The sequence below is a fragment of the Fukomys damarensis genome, unplaced genomic scaffold (genome assembly GCF_012274545.1).
Source record: "Fukomys damarensis isolate Sample0158 unplaced genomic scaffold, DMR_v1.0_HiC HiC_scaffold_37, whole genome shotgun sequence".
In the NCBI taxonomy this organism is placed as follows: Eukaryota; Metazoa; Chordata; class Mammalia; order Rodentia; family Bathyergidae; genus Fukomys; species Fukomys damarensis.
Genome location: NW_022900949.1, coordinates 62,549,196 through 62,568,304, shown reverse-complemented (window position 1 = coordinate 62,568,304; position 19,109 = coordinate 62,549,196). Strand labels below are relative to the sequence as shown.

The 19,109-nt window shown below is 42.0% G+C and overlaps 1 protein-coding gene across 2 annotated transcripts in view; it reads left to right on the top strand.

Moving 5' to 3' along the window:
* The window catches only part of Kcnab1 (potassium voltage-gated channel subfamily A member regulatory beta subunit 1), a 394,129-nt gene extending 376,080 nt beyond the window's left edge, over window positions 1-18,049 (top strand). The window contains exons 12-14 of one of the 2 annotated variants that reach the window (XM_033759846.1): window positions 5,489-5,609; window positions 11,007-11,095; window positions 16,299-18,049. In XM_033759846.1, coding sequence (XP_033615737.1) covers window positions 5,489-5,609; window positions 11,007-11,095; window positions 16,299-16,388 — 300 coding nt within the window. In that variant the 3' untranslated portion in view covers window positions 16,389-18,049. The remainder of the gene's footprint in view (window positions 1-5,488; window positions 5,610-11,006; window positions 11,096-16,298) is intronic. The other variant, XM_010636911.3, reaches the window with a different exon arrangement.
* The last annotated feature ends 1,060 nt before the right edge of the window (window positions 18,050-19,109 follow it).

Below are 19,109 nucleotides of genomic sequence, written 5' to 3'. Positions count from 1 at the left end.
ACTGCTGCAAGTCCAAGGCCCACATAGGATACATAGTAAGCTCCGAGCCAGCTTGAGCACCTACCATGTGCCAAGTACAAGTCTAAGTGTTTTCATTCATCTTCCTTTACCTTCACAAAGAGAAATGGATATAGATTGGCTTTTAGTCAGTTGTAGCTGAGCTAAATTGCTATACAGGTGTTCTTTGTCTTACAGTGGGGTTCATATCTGATTAAACCAATTGTAATTTGAAAATATCCTAAGTCCAAAAATTCACTTAATATACCAAACCTACAAAAACACCATAGTTTAACATAGCCTACCTTAAACATTAGCCTACAGGTCTGGGGCTTTAGCTCAGTGGTTCCACCACCTGCCTCACAAGTACAAGGTCCCAAGCTCAATCCCCAGTACCAAAAACAAAACAAACAAACAAAAAAAACATTAGCCTACAATCAGATAAAAATCATCAAAGATTATTTTATACTAAAGTATTGGATATTTCATGTAACTTATACAATACTGTACCGAGAGTGAAAAATAGAAGCTATATAAGAATACTTTCACACCATCATAAAGTAAAAAAAAAAAAAAAAATCTAGATCAAACAATTGTTGAGGCCCATCTGCACAATCTTTCACAGGCCTTCTGAAAAATTCAAAATACTCCCCATATGTTATCACCCTTTTCCAGACACTAGAGCATAAAGACATTAAATAACAATTCAAGATTATAAATTCCTAAAAATTAATGTTGATGTTAGATATTTCCTGGCTCTTGGTTAATTATCTTCCCCAAAGACATCTTTGTTTTCCTGCAAAACCAGGTTTTTTCTTTTTACAAGAAGTAACTATGCTATATTTGGAGTGTATTATTATCTACCCTCCATTACTGTTTAGATAAAAGCTTCCTAACAGCTGAAAACACTTTCATAAATGAATTAGCAAAAGGAGAAAGAAAAAGAAGGTACATACAAAATGTCTACATTTTGCTCATGTCCTGAGACTTTGCAAGAGACTGAGAAGGAAAGAGACTAATTAATCTGGTAGAAGAAATTTCAAGGCAGCCAAATATTGAGGCAGTGGCATGGGTACTGTTGAGAGGTTTTAGCTAGCTCTACATAAAGAATCAAGAGCAAACTGCACAGCTGAGCTGCTTTAAAATGTTTGAGTTTTAGAAAGGGAATCTAATAAAGTAAGTAAGCTCTTATGTTGGACCTGCAAAGTTAGAGCAAAGGAGAGTTTGGTTGATGAAAAAGGTTAGCATCAAATAGAAGCCAAATATGGGCTGGGGATTTAGCTCAGTGGTTCTGGAGCCTGTCTCACAAGCACAAGGACCTGAGTTGGATCCCCAGTACCAAAAAAAAAAAAAAAAAACCAGAAGCCAAATACTTTATATCTGGACACTAGAAAGATTGCCTTGAGGGTGTGTGAATAGTCCTTTGCAGACTCCAGGGTGAAAAACTGAAAGACCGCTTTGAGAAGAGAGCCCTAAGGCACCCTGCTGGAGGCCACCTAGAAAACTGGCTTCCTGGGATTCCATTCACAGTGCTCAGTCATCCAAGTACTCAGAGGCCCCTGCAGCCGTGATGCAAAAGGGCCTGGCTACTGCTGGAGCCAGAGGCAGAACTTGGCATCATCCACATGCTGTTGGTTTTACAGGTATACAGAATGCAAGAGTTGTGGGATTATGGAGGCTTCCACCCAGACTCTAGAAGACAGTCTTGGAGGCTAGGCAGTGTGTCTATCAGAGGGCAGTAGGTGAAGCTGTGGGAATGAAGCCAGAAGTACAGTGGAAATCACAGGAATTTAAAGAAGTCATCTGAGGAAAGTCAGAGGAACTTAGCAAAGCCAGCCCAAGAGAAAAGCCACGAGGGCAGCAACCACCAGCAACGACTTGAGTTGGACTGCCCAAGACTTTTGAAGTTCAAATTTCTCAAAACTTACCCCAGGTGCTGGACACAGAACTACATGATGTAGTGTTTGCCTTGTTGGGTTTTGGTCTTGCTTTGATCCTGTCGGTTTCTATCACCTTCTTCCTGTGTTTTGGAATGGGAATGTCTAACCTGTGCCACTGTATATTGGCAGTTTAACTTCTTTTTGACTTTTAGAGGCTTACACCTAAGAGTTTGCCTTAAGTCTCAGAGGAGACTTGGCCATTTCAGCAATGTTCAAACAATTAGAACTTTCATCACTCTTAGAGATGTCTTATAACCCCTTTACATAGAGATATGCATTAGTCCCTGGGGGTCCGGGGCAGAAGGTTATGGTTTACATCTAGGTGTCTGCCTAAAACTTCATGTTGTCATAGGCAGGGCCTTTGGGAGGTGACTGGATTATGAGGGTGCTATAGCAGACTTCCTATTAGGAGGTAGGTCTGGCGTGAAGAGATAGGTCACTGTGGGTGTAACCAGAAAGCTTATGCTACCTTTCTCAGCCTCTTTGACTTCTCTCTGCTTTGCTATGCCTTTATTTAGAACGTCATCATTTCTCACCAGGTTTACTGCATTAGTGTCTTACTAGACAAGAGCAGCCACATTTACTGTTACTTTTTTTAATCACAACTCATAGACACTCATAAATGAGGATTTCCAAATTGCTTCAGAAGGTGGCAAGAATGATAGGATAAGTATGTTTGAAGCAAGGAAGAGTATTTTGAGGGAGAGTCATAGCAATGTGTCTAAGGTAATAATTTTACTTTTACTGTATATTTTGAGCACATCTTGTACTTTCTGCCTGAATTCCAAACAAGGATTAACTAGCAAGTATTAGAGACTTTGGAAAAAGTCTCACAAACTAGTACCATCTTGATATTGTTACCTATAAGATGGGACAACTAGATAATGGTTACCATATTTGGGAGAGGGCAAAGAAATAGCTTTAAGAAAATGTAGGTAATTTTGTGACTAACATACAAAAGTAATAGCTCACTAATATGCGGGGGGGAAAAGCTTATTTAATTGATTCTCTTACAAATACCTACTGATCATCTATTTAGCACCACACTCTGCTGGTCTGGGACAGTCTCAACCGGCAGGGACTAGCTGAGGGATTTATTAGAGATAGACATGTTAAAGGTGAGCTATGAAACAACATGGAATCCACCAGCACTGTGGGCCCCATTAGGACCCCAGTAGGTCAGCTAGGAAAGTCACACTGAGGAGGGGAGAGTGCATGTTCTGTTTGAAAAACTGAAGAGATTTCTCTTTACCCTGGTGTCCCCTACTTTACCCTGTCTCCTCCCTAAGCCCCTCCTCTGCACCAGCTACAGGGTCAGAGCTGAAGATGTTGATTGCTTCCATATTTGAATAACACTTTAATTAAGCACCATCTCCTCCATCTGCTAACATTTTCCCAGTTTTAAGCTGCTTATTTCCAAAACATTTTTGTTCCCTTTGGTTATCAGGAAAGCAGTATAACACTAGGCATCTTTTTTAAAGCCCTAACTCTTTATATATTACCCTGATTAAAGCAACAATGAGATTTATTGAGGGTGGGGAGAGAAGGATTCAACAAATATGAATGAATGTTTGATGTTTGTTACTTTTGGATGTCTGGCCCTCAATATGGTATGTGTATTTGTGACATATACATAAACATATATACAAGTACACACACACAATCTCAGACCCCAACTCTAAAGAATGCATTGCATATATGACTTCAAAAATGGAGTTCAGAGTTTAATGAGATTAATAAACCAGCTATTCTTTTTGTTTGTGCTGTTTTTGTTTTTTTGAACAGGGTCCTGGTAAGTAGTTCAGGCTGGCCTTGAACTTGCAGCAATCCTCCTGGCTGAGCCTCCCGAGTCCTAGGATTCAGGTGTGCACCACCATGCCCAGCTAAATCAGCCATTCTTAAGATATATACCATTCAGTGTAGTATATATTGAAACCTCAGAAACTGTCCGAGTTGTAATTAAAAAGAAATTATTCAAGAGCATTTTTTCATTAGCTTAATTTTTTTTCGGTTTGAATAATATTCAGAAATATTGGCCCCCTGAAAGATGTTATGAAACTTACGTGAGGATTGATGTTTTTCCCGTGGAGAAGAGCAAAAGCAAATTCAGGGATCTCTGACATAGGCAGTGCTATGGCCCAGAAAGGCTTCCTAGGTCCTAATCATAACTGTCCACCCCTTCAACACTGGTACTACCTGTCATCTCCAGAGAGATGTGCCAAATCTATTACTCTGGAGTAAGTCAAAGCTTCACAGATCTCAGGCTGGTAAAACTCTTGGCTATTTCCCCAAGCCAAATCCCAAGCCTTTGAGACCTAGGAGGCAAACAGAACTGGGGCAGCTTGCCCTTCTCTTTTTCAAATCCGCAAAATAATTCCAAAAATCACAATAAAACAGAACATGATTACCCTTTTCTTTGGAAATTCTCTTTGAATGATGAAAAAATATTTAAAAACAAAAGCCAGCAGGCAATTGAAATCGTGGGTGGAGCGCCGATGGTCCACTGCGGATGGCAGAGCTGCCTGCAGCCTTTGGGAAGGTACAGATCTGTGGTAGCAATTATGTCACCACCCAAGCTACAGAGAAAGTCCACGTTACCACATAGTGTTAAGAGGTTTTTTTTAAACTGTTTTCCCTAAAGCAGACTAACGTTCTTACAAATATTCTTTCCCTTTGGGTGTTGAGGCTTGGTTTTGTACAGAAGAGACTATTATTTCCCCCTTCATCATAAGCGTAAAGCTTTCTGAAAAGTAGGGCCTTGAGATGTACTGAACAGTTTTTCTTTGTATTTAGGAAATTAGACTCACTTTATAGTCTACAGATCAGGGTCAGTCTCTTCCCGTAAGTTTAAAGAATAGTTTCCTTTGCTGCATTTCTTAAGTTTCAGTAGTTACACAATAGGTAGTACATATTTGGGAAATTCCTTGTTCGGTTTAATTTTTCTAAATGTACTTGATACTTAACAGTCATATTATGTCTGCTTCGAGAAAGAAGCTGAGAAAGCCTACAATAAATCTTCATTATAAGAATGTGAGATTAGGTGTGAACTAAAGGCAAGACAGAAAAAGATACTTATAACAAGAATGTAAGATAATGGTTTACTTTGAGCAGAAAGCTTGGCACCCAGATTTCCTAGCAAAAAGGAAACATAATAGACCTTGGTAAAATGAAAATCCACCCTCTCTCTCTCTCTCTCTCTCTCTAACTAAGCTATTCCTCTAACAAATATTACTCTAATTTCTCCACTTGGCAGATTAGGGTATAACTGTTTATATGCGTCAGGGTTTTCAGAACTTTGTGAATACCGGTTAATTTCAATGGTGAATATTAACCAAAAGCAAGCTGCTGAGAACAAACAAACGAGCGAGACTGTGTGAACATTTCTTTGCATGAAGATATAAGCATCCTTCTCACTACAAAATGTTAAGAGTGAGAATCAAGAAGACTCAGAAATTCATCCTGAGGTTCTTATATTTTATTGAATTGACAATTTTGGATATCATATCCATTAACATTTAACATTTAAATGTTATTTTTATTCTTACCTGCAGTGCTACCAGTGGTTGAAAGAAAGAATTGTAAGTGAAGAAGGGAGAAAACAGCAAAACAAGCTAAAAGACCTTTCTCCAATTGCTGAGCGTCTGGGATGCACACTACCTCAGCTGGCTGTTGGTAAGAAAATTCTAGGGGTGGCAGAGATGGGGTGTAACTTTGCTGAGATGACAGAAAGCCAAGGGAACTTCACATGGAAAGTTGATCCTGGAGAAGCTTTGCTTGGAAACAACTTAGGGCCATGAAAATTGATCTCCTCATGCTGTGGCATCCATGAAAACTTATGGTCACTGCTAACTAAAAACCACATATACTGGCACAGTCCAGTAGAATATAATATAAACCACAGAGAATATAAACCACATATTTAATTTCAAATTTACTAGTGGCTGTATTAAACAAGTAAAAAAGAAACAGGTGAAATTAATTTTAATAAAGGATTTTATTTAACATTATATGCCCAAATATTTCAAAATGTAATAAATATAAAACAAATTACTGAGATATGTTATATTCTTTGTCACGCTCTTTAAAACCCAGTATGTATTTTGTACCTACAACACAGCTTAGTTCAGGTTCGATATTAGTCGTGTATGGTTGGGAAAGAAAAGCATCTAGACTTTCAGTTCACTGACTGGGGCATATTTGCCAGGCTGTGTGCTAACCACTTTATGCTGTCTTGTCTCCTTAGTCATGAAAACAATCCTATTAGGTGTAGACTGTCAGGACACCTGTCTTACAGATGTCACTGGAGGATTTGCTAGAACTGACATGGCAACTTAGAAAGGAATAAGCCAGGCACAGTAGCAGATGAATGTAATCTCAGCACGCAGGAGGCAGAGGCAGGAGGATCACCATGAGCTCATGACCAGCCTGGGCTACCTAATGAGCTCAAGGCCAGCCTGAATTACATAATGAGACCCTGTCTCATAAAACAAAAAATAAAAATAAATAAAATGGGCGTCAATTCCAGGAGAAAAAAAATCATACCGATTAAGAAATACTAGGAATTGGGGTAAATTAGATACAATAACACAATGAGATAAAAAGTTCACATAATGTCTATGCAAATAAAATAATTTAACAAAATATCTGTTGGTAGCTTGATCCTGCTGAGGCTCAAAGTCAGAAAAATATTAGTTGCAGTTAACAGTATAAACAAATGGAAATAAGAGGTTTTAGAGGGAAAAATATATCAAGATATACTTATGACTTGCTTTTTTTCTTTAAAAAAGCAAAGAATATACTTAGTGCAATTAGTTAGCATCCCTATAGCTTTAATAGCAAAAAAAAAAAAAAAAAAAAGCTATTTGACCAAAGCAAGTTTACTTCATGTAAATTTTGTGTGGAAAACGGGTATTTAATACATATCTTACAAACCTGTTGAGTAAAGAGAAATATATACATGCAGAGCAGAGCAGGTATTCAGTAAGTGGCAATGATGGTGTTTTTATAAAGATCAGACTTCCTGGAAAGTTACTCCTAGCCTTTTGAGTGGTCAGAATAAAAGGCACAAAGAGAAACACAAACTCCTCATGGTCATAAATATCAATGAGTACAGTTGACCCTCCATATCCATGGATTTAATCAACTGTTTATATAGTGTTAGGTATTTGAAGTAATCTAAAGATGATTTAAAGAATACAGGAGGATGTGCATGCAAATGCCACGCTAAGAGTGTCCTTGGATTCTGGTATCCTTGGCAAGCCCTGAGCCAATCTCCCACGAAAATAAAGAACAAAATCTATGAACAGCTGTCGTTCTAGAAGGGAAATCTTTATAGAATTTGGATTTAGACGGTAGAGGTACCTGAAACAACCTCCACAGAAAGTCTGAGTTAACATATGTTCTTATTTTTCTCCCTTTCTTCCCTCTATGCCCCAGATGTCTTCCTTGCCTGCCATTTTTCTTCTTTACAAACAAGCAGTTTTGTTTTTAACCGTAGAACTCTCAAAACCAAAAGGGAAATTATTTCCACTATATCATCTTTGATCTGTAAGGAGGGTGTGGGAGAAAGGAGAGCTTTGAGTAGGAAACAAACCACGTCAGCCTGACTGTGCTGGCTCCCCTAGTAACACACCAGCACAGGAGCCAGTGTCACACCACCAGTAGTGAACTGACACTCCTGGTGTGCTAGCCGGTGACCCTCAGTGAGTGATGCTAATCCTCTAGCATCAGCCAGTAGGTTCTCCTGTGCCCTGTAGCCCACTAGGATCAGCTGCTACTGACTTCAAAGTTATTCATTTGTGGGCAGTGACTTGCCTAGAGCTCTACATTATACTTAGAACTCCCACTAAGCCCAAGAAGAGTTCTAAGTGCAAAGCAAGAAACAGGCCCCAAAAAACACAGAGGGGAGAAAAGAAAAGGAAAAAGAAAGAGAATAAAAAAGCCCTGGGGCTGTGGACTTAGCTCAGTGGCACTGCACCTGCCTCATGAGCTCAAGGTCCTGGGTTCAGTCCCTGGTACCAAATAAATAAATGAATAGATGAATAAATGCCCTGGATCTCACCAGACATGGGGGTGCACACCTGTCATTCCAGCATTCAGGAGGCTGAAGCAGGAGAATCACAGCAAGTTCAAGGCCAGCCTGGACTACATAGTGAGTTCAAGGCCGACGTGGACTACATAGTAAGACCCAGTTGGAAAACAAAAAGAAAAGCCCTGATCTCTTGCATTGGTGTCTTTTATAGAGCACTATTTACACGTGTAAATAGGGATTGCTGTAAAAGACCCAAGCATGGTAACAGCTTAAGGTCATCATTTGACAGCAGGCCTGCAGCAAACAGGAACAGAAGGCATGCCAGGGGCACACATCAATCATCTATGCCAATGTTAATCCAACAAACATTTAATAAGTACCTGCCATGTGCCAGGTATTAGGCTGTTTTCTGAGATCCAACTGCAAATTAGCCACACCTCATCACCGCCTAAGGGGCACATCAAGAAAAGAAACAGATAATGTGACCTAGAGGTAAAAATGGCTCTGTAAAAACTGGATTTTCTTTTTTTTAAGAAAAGCTATTTCGGGGCTCAGTGTTTTCGCTACCTGCCTCGCAAGCACAAGGGCCCAAATTTGATCCCTGGTCCAAAAAAAAAAAAAAAAGATATGCTATTCCTCCAGCTTCCTCATGCTGAAAGCAGGAACCACCACCCCACCCTACCCCACCCCACCCAGTGCCAAGGAGGCTTCAACATTTCAACATTTCCTGTGCCCCTGCGTGGGCCAAAGCCATACAGAATCTACACATACGTATTTCCCGGCTTTCGTTCTACCTAGTCTAGAAACTGGAGTGCTTCTGTGTGACCAAGGGGGTGGACTAGCTGCCATCTCAATATGGCCAAACTGTGAAAAAACTCACTTTTCCGTATTTATGGCACAGCCTGGCAAATACAGCCCCACAAGGAACCTGAAAGGGATTAACTACTCTCATACCCTTGATGAGAGGAGTGAATGAGTCCAATAGTCAGGCCCCTGATTCAGGTCTTTGCCAGAGCCCCAGGCAGTACTACAGTATTGAGAATGGGGTGGTGGTTTACAGAATTAAGAGTAGGGGTACCCAACCCAGCCTGCGATTCTGAAGAAGGCGATGTATTTGGGAATCTCAAAGCATGAATAGATATTAGAGAGATAAAGGAAGGGAAGAGGCAAAAAGCACCTTCCAGGCAAAGGAGATAGTTTAAGCAAAGTGCCCCAAGAAGAGGAAGAGGAAGAAAAAAATAGCCAGATGTTTGCAGATGAAGAGGAGGTACTCCCAAAGCACAAAAATCAAGGCAGGGAGCCATGATACTGGAGAAGCAAATAAGACAGTAACGTGTGTGAAGGCAAAAGATAAGAGCTCCATTTTATGGGGCGATGATTTTTGTCATGCACAAGTTGAAGAACTTTTAGCCAGGAATGTGACACGATCAGATTTATTTTTAGAGAAACTGCAATGGATGTGAGGAAGCTATATGGGGGAGGACAAGGGCACTTAAGAGGTAGAAAAATCAGTTATGCAGGAGAGAGCACCTGAATGAGGGCAGTGGTGGGTGGCGGGGCTGGAGAAGATGGCTGAACCACCAAAAGGTAGACCCTGTGCACCCCAAACAGTAGACTGCTACTCAGCAATGAAAAAGTAGTACCTGACACACGCTGCCACATGAAGAAACTATGCACACTAGTGAAAGAAGCCAAACACAAAAGACCACATGGTGCTTGATTTCAAGGAAATATCCAGAAAAGACAAATCTTAAGACAGAAAGTAAATTAGCAGTTTCCTAGGGCCTGCGTAGGAATAAGGTTTAACTACTCATGTACAGGAGAGGTCTTACTAGAGTGGTAAAAATGTTCTAAAACTGGATTAAAAATGGTGATAGTTGCAGCCAGGCATGATAGCACACACTGGGAATTCTAGCTCTCTGGGAGGCTGAGGCAGAAGGATTACAAGTATCCAGCTTAGCTTGGACAACTTAGTGACTTAGCAGGATCGTGTCTCAAAATAAAAAGCTGGGGCTGGGGATTTAGCTCAGCGGTTCAGTGGCCTGCCTTGCAAGCGCAAGGACCCGAATTCAATCCCCGGTACCAAAAAAAAAAAAAACACACACACAAAAAGCTGAGGATTTAGCTCAGTGCAAAGGGCCCTGGGTTCAATCTCAGTTTAAAAACAAATAAAATGGTAGGGCCGGGGATTTAGCTCAGTCATTCCCCTATCCATCTCACGAGCACAAGGACCCGAGTTTGATTCCCAATACAAAAAAAGAAATATCCAGAATAGGCAAAATTTTAGGGCTGGGGATTTAGCTCAGTGGTTCTGTTGCCTGCCTCTCAAGCGCAAGGTCCCGAGTTTGATCCCCGATACCAAAAAAATAATAAATAAATAAATAAAATGGTAATGACTACATGATGCAAATGGTAATGGTTGGTAAATTTACCAAAAAGCTAATTTTACTTTTTTTTCGGGGGGTGCATAAATTGTACCAATAGTTTTTTACTTTAAAAAAAAAAAAGGAGGAAGGGGGAGGAGGTAGAGGGGAAAAATAAACACACACACACACACACACACACACACACACACACACACACACGCAGTTTCCCACAGCAGGAGATGGGGGTATGAGGGATTAATTTAAGGATCAGTGAGGGAGTAATTTACACAATCCACACAGGAGGTGGTGGATGTAAATACAGGAATCAGACAATCAAGTCTATAGGACTTTGAAACAACAGATGAGGAAAAGCAAGACCAGGAATGAGATGGGAAAGCAAAATAAGGATGTGTTCCCTGGGTGAGTAGCTAGACTGAACGTCCAGTAGCTAAGGCAAAGCCCCACACAGAAACCTACAATTCCAATGCAGATTCGATCCACCTCCTGCACACCAGGGGGTACTGCTCAGCTTTTTAATTCCAGAGGGCACTTTCCACAAAGAAGTTAATCAAGTTTGGCTGCAAAAAACATAGCTATACCTGGTGTTTACAGACTAACCAATAACCACCCACAGGCACTATGACCTGCCGACCTTATGTTCTCTCTTCCCAGCCTGGTGCCTGAGAAATGAAGGCGTGAGTTCTGTGCTCCTGGGATCGTCCACTCCTGAGCAACTCATTGAAAACCTTGGTGCCATTCAGGCAAGTACTGCAGCTCTGTCCTGCCAGCTCTTTTCCATGACACCAGGGAATGGCATGGTGCCCTTTAACGTGTCTCCACCTCTGTCCTGGGAGTGAGGGAACAAAGGCCTAAGAAGCAACAGCAAGCTTTTAATTTACAGATCCAGAGTTGTCCTCTGTATTATTAACAGGCAGCGTTCCCACAGTTAATTTCTCAGAGTGGTTCATTTCTGTAAGACAGTGCATTCCAATATTGCTCCTAGCAACTGATTTCCCACGGCTGACCACAAAAACCTTCTTACCAAAATCAAACAGGAATAGAAATATGCACTCGTCACTGATTCCTTCCACAGACCTTGCTGACCTTCTGTGGGCCAAGTCCCTCATGTCCCATGTCCTGTTACTTGCACCTTCTCATCCTAACGCTTAGGACAGTCAATGTCCAACTGCCTGTCTCCTCTGGTAGACTGTAAGGCTTCTGAGGCCAGAGACCTGTCCTTGCTCCTCCACCGACATTCTGGTTCCTAGCTTACTATATGTCCCTTAGTCAACACTCAAGTGTCGCGAGCCGGCGATGCAGAGCACTGTCCAGCAGTGCCTCAAACCTGAAAGAGCAGCGGGGTGGAGATGGGGCAGAGAGAAAGGAAGGACGCCAAGACAAGAGTCTGATCAAGGCGGCGTTTATTGCCGGCAAGCGTCGGCCTTTTAAAGCAGAAAAACCACAAACTATTATGGGATGGGGTTACCAAAGTAACTGAAAGGTCACACAGGAAAAGAGCAAACAGGTTCAACCAAAACAACCCACCGTGGGTAGTAGTAACCCGGACAACCACACATCTAAAGGTCAGAGACAAGAAACTGTAACTTTCAGGAATTCCACAAAGGAAACACACCACCTGCTAAACTGGAGAAACTTAACACATATGGAGTTACTAAAGTTTACAATACTTACAACCAATACTCATGATCCCCACACTCAAGAAATAACTTTGGATCAGTATCTGCCTTATTTTAAGAGGAGTAGGCTCCAAAATTCTCTTTGGACTTTCAGGATCCTGTCTCCCTAGAAGCAAATTCAGGAGGCCCACCCCACACTCCCATCCTATCCCCAGGGATGGCTTATGGTCCAGGCTTTTGATGGAACCTCCAGCGGCAGAGGAGGGGCAAGCAGGAGCCACAGCATGTTCCTGGGTGTTCTAGATAAGCAGTCGTGGAGGCTGGTGTCTGCTGTGCTCAGTCTCCTTCCCCAAGGGCCACGTCTCAGTCCTGAGCCTGCCCCTCTCAGCCCCACCAAAGGCCTTGGAATAGCCAGTTGCTACTTGGCACAACAGACAAGGATGAGTATGTTTCCTTCTTACTCGCAGAGAAACAGAACTGTCTCACAGATTCTCCCCCATCCACCTGTTCCTGAAACAAGCAGTGTTGTTAGCTCTCCTAAAAGGAGAAAGAGATTAAATCGAAGTAGGGACAAACTTAACTATCAGTGTAAAGAAGCCCTTTTAAATAAGAGCCCAGAATACGCTGGGGGATAAATGGTGTAGACTCCCTTCCCACCAGGAATACAGAGCAGGGTGAAGCACTGCCACCCGCTTCCAAGAACTCTGCCCATCCCCACAATTCTTCCTGGATTCTGTGGGGTTCCTGCTTCTTCACGGAGAAGGCTCCTTCCTATGAGCTGCCCCACACAGCTGCCTTACACAGTGAAGACAGGAGAGGGAGAGTTTGTACACGAGCTACAATTCAATCTGGTAATTCCAATTCCACTAATATTTTCAGAGCACTCATTCTGTCTGGCACCAAGAGCTAGGCAGTGGGAGTACAGTGAGTAAGAACAAGATCCTGCCCTCAGATTACTCACAAGCTGGCTGAGAAAGTCAAGTAAGAAATCTGTCGTCTGGGCCAGGGGCTGGCTCGTGGTTCCGCTGTCGGCCCGAGTTCGATCCCTGGTACCAAAATAAAAACAGAAATCTATCTCCCTTCAAAAGATCTTTAAGAGCCTACTCTATATCAGCAACTGTTGATACTAAAGGTCAAAAGAAAACTACTCCAAGTGGCTTATATTTCAGGAGATAAGTAAAAATAAACACAAAATTATTTCAGGTTGTGAAAAGATCTACTAAGTAAATAAACAGGCTGCTGTAACAGACTAATGGAAGAATGGGGACTTGGACTGAAGTCTCTGCAAAAGGCCCCGCTGGGATGTTTATTTCGAGGCCCTCCCATTTATTCATATCCCTTGCACATGTGAAAAGCCCAGGAGTGTGTTCTGGGTACAGGGAGGAACAGTACAAAGGCCTTGAGTCCGGGGGGAACTGGGCTTTTCCCAGACATTGCCAGCCTCCAGCCAGTGTGGCCAATGTGTTGCAAGCCAAGAAGAAAGGAACGGGGGATGCATGGAAGTGGAGAGCAGGCACCAAATCTCCTAGAACACGAAATTCCCAGGTCATAATCCCTCAGAGGGTTCTGAGAGATAGGAGGGACGTTGCTTCCATGAATAAAGATAGCTCTCTCTGCCAGGTGGAAAGCAAAAATGAAAGGCAGGGCAGCAGGCCAGGACAAGGAAGTGGAGAGAGAAAATCAGTCTCACAGCTTTGGAGAAGACAACACAGCTTGGCAGGAAGAGGGAGGAAGGCAGGTTCCTATTAATGCTACTTCGGGGTGATCACGCCATCCCAGGGGAGGTCATGCTGCCAGGGGAAGGCATAAAAGACGCAACAGTGGCTCGCTTACCTTCCCTAAAGCATTTCCTCCCCAGCAAAGCTCTGGCTGGTGAAGGAAGAGGCAACCACGATCAAAGGGAAAGGAAAAGGGAAATGGACACTCACCAAGCAGCAAGGCTGCCACCTTGGGGGTTTTACCAGCCCTTCCCTTTCACCCACACCTCCACATACTTAGCACTGGTTGGACTGGCTGCAGAACCGAGTGTGGAGTGCCCACCCTTTCAAGGAGTTTTCTAGCAGGCTGGGAAGGCAGCTGCTCCAAAGGACAGCCCGTTCCTGAGGCATGCAAAAGCTGGAGGGCTGGACACAGATCAGCTGCTCCATGGGTGGGAGAGACAGGACCGAAACCACACTGCAGGTAGCCCAGCTGTATAGGTCTTCATCTTTCCCATGTCTACTAAGAGTGAACAGAGCTGCCTCCGGATCCCCACCTCCAGGGCCAAGTCTGAGGCTCCCCATCACCTACCCAGAGAAATCCATGCTCTTTAGCGGCCAGGCCCTTCAAATTGAAGCCTATTGCCCCTAGTCCTCCAACACACACACACACACACACACACACACATGCTCCGCAGAACCCTAATCCCCAGCTACCAGCAGACACTCAGATCCGCAGATGTAAAGAGCGATCCATCCTCTGCCTCTCAAGTGGCCAACCCTGCCTAGAAAAGCCTCCTCTGTCCCCACAGTACAGATCAATAGTGACTCAAGTAAGGGAGTCCTCCCTTGAGGCCCCAGCAGCTCAGGCACCACTGGCCAGACCTCCCCTCACTCCATAAGTCTTCTAGCCAGGTTGCAAAACCAATAGTGGGATGGGGAGGATGTGGACCTATTCAAGTAGCTTAAAATGTAAAACAGTTGCCAACATTTTAAAAACTGGGTGATTCCAGATAAAATTCTGCAAGTATGGCTCCTCTTCATTTGGTTCTTACTATACATTTTTTATGGTCTTAAAAATCTCTTCTACCTTTAATGCATTTTGATACAATGAATTTTTCTCTTGAGAAGGCTAGACCACTTTTAGATACAAAACTTCCATCCAATCCAGTTTCCAAATTTCAGTCTCATTTTTACAATCTCCTTTAAATAAGACACTGCCCGTTTAGACCCTTGAAGACAGAGCTAGTAGAAAACCAAACTCCTCCTTTAGCTTCAGATAGCAAAACTTTAACCACAACCAAATGCTGCCCAGGCTGAGAAGCTCCACTATTCAGCAAAATCCAAGGCCTTCTAAGGGTAGCACTTGAGTGGAGACAAGGTCACCTTGGCCAGAAGAACTGCAGCAAAGGAAGGGTGAGGCCGAAGCCTCAGAGCGGGTCATCATAATTGCATTTCACCACAGTCGCCACACAGGGTCAGACCTTCCCGGCAAGAAAGTCACTCTTTGTGCCTGTGTTGGCGAGCAATGTGTGTCCTTGGCCCCCCTCCTACAATAAAGGCTGGCCCTAGAGGAGCCTTATCCTTTCACAGGGCTCCAGTAAGCGGGTTTTGCTGGTGGCTCGCAAGCCCTCAACTCCAGTCGTCCTGCAACTACTAAGCTCCAAAGCTGCACTTCTAGCTGCTTCAAGTTATTTCTACCTGGATCAACATACACCACTACAAACTTATCCCCACACGGCTGCTCCTTGGTTTCCAGCATCAACAGACTGCACCAATACCCTAATCAGTCTCAAAGCCCACCATTCTCCATGTCTCTCAGGCCCTCTTCTCTCCCCCCGCACTATGCTTCCCAAGACCCTTTCTGGCCCCAGCTTGTATTGCAATGCTTCTAACTCCTGGCCTCCTCCAACTTGGCCTTCAAGCTACCTCCGGGTGTTTGAGGGACTCATTCTGACACAAAGTCCTAAGAGGTTCCCCACTGCCTGCAGAATAAAGATCCAACTCCATAAAGTGGCATTCAAGGCTCGCTACACTCCAGCTCAACTCCTCTTTTCTCCACTCCTACTACACCCACACCTCCACCACTCACACTTACCTGTGATTCCTGTTAACCCTGGACATCCTGTACCGGGGCTTCCAAATACCACCAGTTAGAGGGAGTTTCCTCAATCTCTAGACCAGTGCTGTCTATGAAAGCAGCTTCTAGCTGTGTGGCCATGGAGGTCATGAACGGTGGCTAGTCCCAATGTAGATACACTGTGAGTGTAAAATGTTCACAGAAATTTGTGAGGGTTAATACACACAAAAAAAAGACAGTATTTTAATTTTCCATATCCATTTCATATTTGAAATGTTTTTTATATAATGGAATAAATGCATTAATTTTACCTTTTGTTTTTTAAGAAATTATATTTCTTCCCTTGTATATCTGCTGGATAAAACTGTCCTGTATTTCTACAATCCTTCTCTCATGCCTTCACTTATTCAGTCAACGAGTAAGATCCAAGACCTCAAGAAGCTTACAGTCTAGTGGGGAGCGTACATTCCAGCTTTATGAAGAGATGACTTTGCTCAATACTGAGCACACGAGCACAAATGCTAACCACATTCTTCTCTTCCTTTCTCAGGTTCTCCCAAAGATGACATCACATGTGGTAAACGAGATTGATAACATATTGCGCAACAAGCCCTACAGCAAAAAGGACTATAGATCCTAAGGCAATGCATGAGCCACGGAAGCTGCATGGATAAAATAGCAGCCTGTACCCAGTACAGGCTGGTGTTACTAGCCACCCTTTCCAGTCACTTAGCAGCCTGCTGCTAGACCTCTAGTGTCCCTGGATTCTCTGGTGTCTGCTGTCGCTACCACCGTGCACCTGAATTCTAAGCACATGTGAACACTCATAACCAAGAAATCCATTCTATTTTCTTATCTTAGACTGGAGTCCCCTATCCTTGCATTGCTCTGTACGCCTCATGCTTATGCAATGAGAAGAAATATGGGGGAAAAGACATATTACTTTCAGGTATTTGTTACCTTAAAGAAGGCTGTATAGATATATTTTTTCAAAAGAACAAAACCCACAAATGCAGTATGAATTGCATGAAAGGCAGAGTACACTATCCTCATACAGAAGTCTTGTTCGGGAGGATAAGCAGAAACAATTTTACATTCTTTTCTTATTTCATATTTGTATTATTAGAAAGTTTTATTTCACTTGTCATTCAACAAGTTTCTGAGAAAATGCTTTCATTGCCTTTCTGAGTATTTACTGATGCTTGGTCCTATACAATTTATTCAGAGTATTTTTTAGGGTTCTAATGTTATGTCCATTTACATGTAGAGATGACACATGAGTACTCCACTTTTCAATTAGAGACGATGTGGATAATCTATGACAGGGTTACAGTGACACAGAAGCTTAGGCTTTGAATAAAATGTATATGCACTGAGTGTTCATTTTTTACACATTTTATTAAAACCTGCTTTATACTTTCAATTGCTTGTAAATATGACTCCTGCAAGTTTAAATATTTGAGCTTTAAAAACATACATATGCTGTTTTGTAAGTAAACCTGTAAAATACCCACAAAGGCAAACGTTCACTATTTAACTACCACTGGGACTTTTCAATGTAATGGTTGGTATATCTGAGGAGTTACTAACCTAAAAATAGGGTTTGTGAAAAATGTCACTATTCAGAATATGCTGAGTCTATTAACTTTCCCAGTGAAAAGCAAAATACCCATGAAGCTCCTGATTCTATATTATATGCACCATACTATATGCATGAAAACTGCATGGATTCAAGGGGCTTAGCTTTGTTGCACTCAGAATCTGAGGCGTATCTAGCCCTTCCACTATTGGCTATGTTTCCTTAATATCCCACTTGAAAAAAACTGAGAATATACTTTGTGGCTATCTGTTAAAAAGAAGAAAACATGTCGTATTTTTCAGGGTTAAGAGTGGTTGTTTAATTCTATTTGGATGCCTGAGGATGTGCAAGATTCTAATTTACAAGATTCTGAATTGCATGTAGCTTCCATTGTACTGCTACTGGCTAATTCAATTATCTGGTCATCAAGTTTCCCATAGAGAAATCATTTTGAAATTTACATAAGAAATCTATCTTAAAATGCTGTTTTGTAATCACTTCCAGATCACTACTTCATGGTTAAGTTCTAAATCTTAAAACCTTAGATACCAACAAATATTTCTTTGTGATCACTATTTGTTGTCTGATACAGTTTGGATTTTTTGCCTATGACTATCAGATTAATGATGGAAAATGATTCCTTTCTCAGCTTTTGTGTACTCAATCCAGTGAACTACTGTATGTATGAGATGAGGCACTAACTTAATGAGAAATGCAATTTTAACTTACTTGCTTAGAGTAATAAAAGCATTTTGTGCGATCTCACAATGGTTATCTGCTTTCATTGAGGCATAAGCTATGTATATATTCTTACATACATGCAAAATATCACCATAAAATAGGCAATAATCACCTAAATATGTAATGTTCACAACTAAGCTGCACTGAGTACCCAACAAAAAGCAGTACAAGGCAGAGACTTACACTGCAATGCAAACATTTCCCTTACTAGTGGAGAATATGATTACCTACTTTTTCTCTGGATTTTTAGAACATTCTGCCTTTAGGTTAAGGTTTCTCAAGCCCACATTTAAAAAAAAAAAAAAAAAACTGCAAATCAAGACCAAATACAAAACTACTGCTTAGTTTTGAGAAAAGCCAACTTTTTAAAAATACAAATTATCTGCTAAGGTAAACACAGCAGATGAAATATTTCACAATTATATCCTTAAGTGAAAAACAATCGTATGCACTCTCATTGTCTCTTCCTCTTAAGAATTTCTTGGCAGAAAACATCTTCCAAAGGGTCACCTGGGTAGTGACCATCCCTACACTGGCATCTTACACAGGAGAAATTCAAACCAGGAATCTTGTGCCGGGCTTCCGACTTCAAGAACTGACACTTCATCTTCATAAATAAGTTCCAAAAGTCATGAGGCAAATGGCAAAGTATCAAGGAAACTTAGCCATCTGCAAAGCCACCTACTTCCTTTGATCAATGAGAAAAACGGGCCAGGATAGATGAAAGAACATGCCTAAAAACCACAGTGCTTGCTCATAGCAGAACCAGGCTTAGAACCCATATACTTTGTGTCCTAACCAGTGTTCCCATTGAGAATGTTTTTCTTCTTAGGCTTTAAATTTTATGCATTTCTTTATATAAACAAGAATTATTAAATTTAAAAAGCTTGAGTATGCCGGGTGTGGTGGCGCATGCCTATAATCCCAGCACTCGGGAGGCTGAGGCAGGAGGATCACTGTGAGTTCGAGACCAGCCTGGGCTACATAGTGAGTTCCGGGTCAGTCTCAACTACTTAGTGAGAACCTGTCTCAAAAAACCAA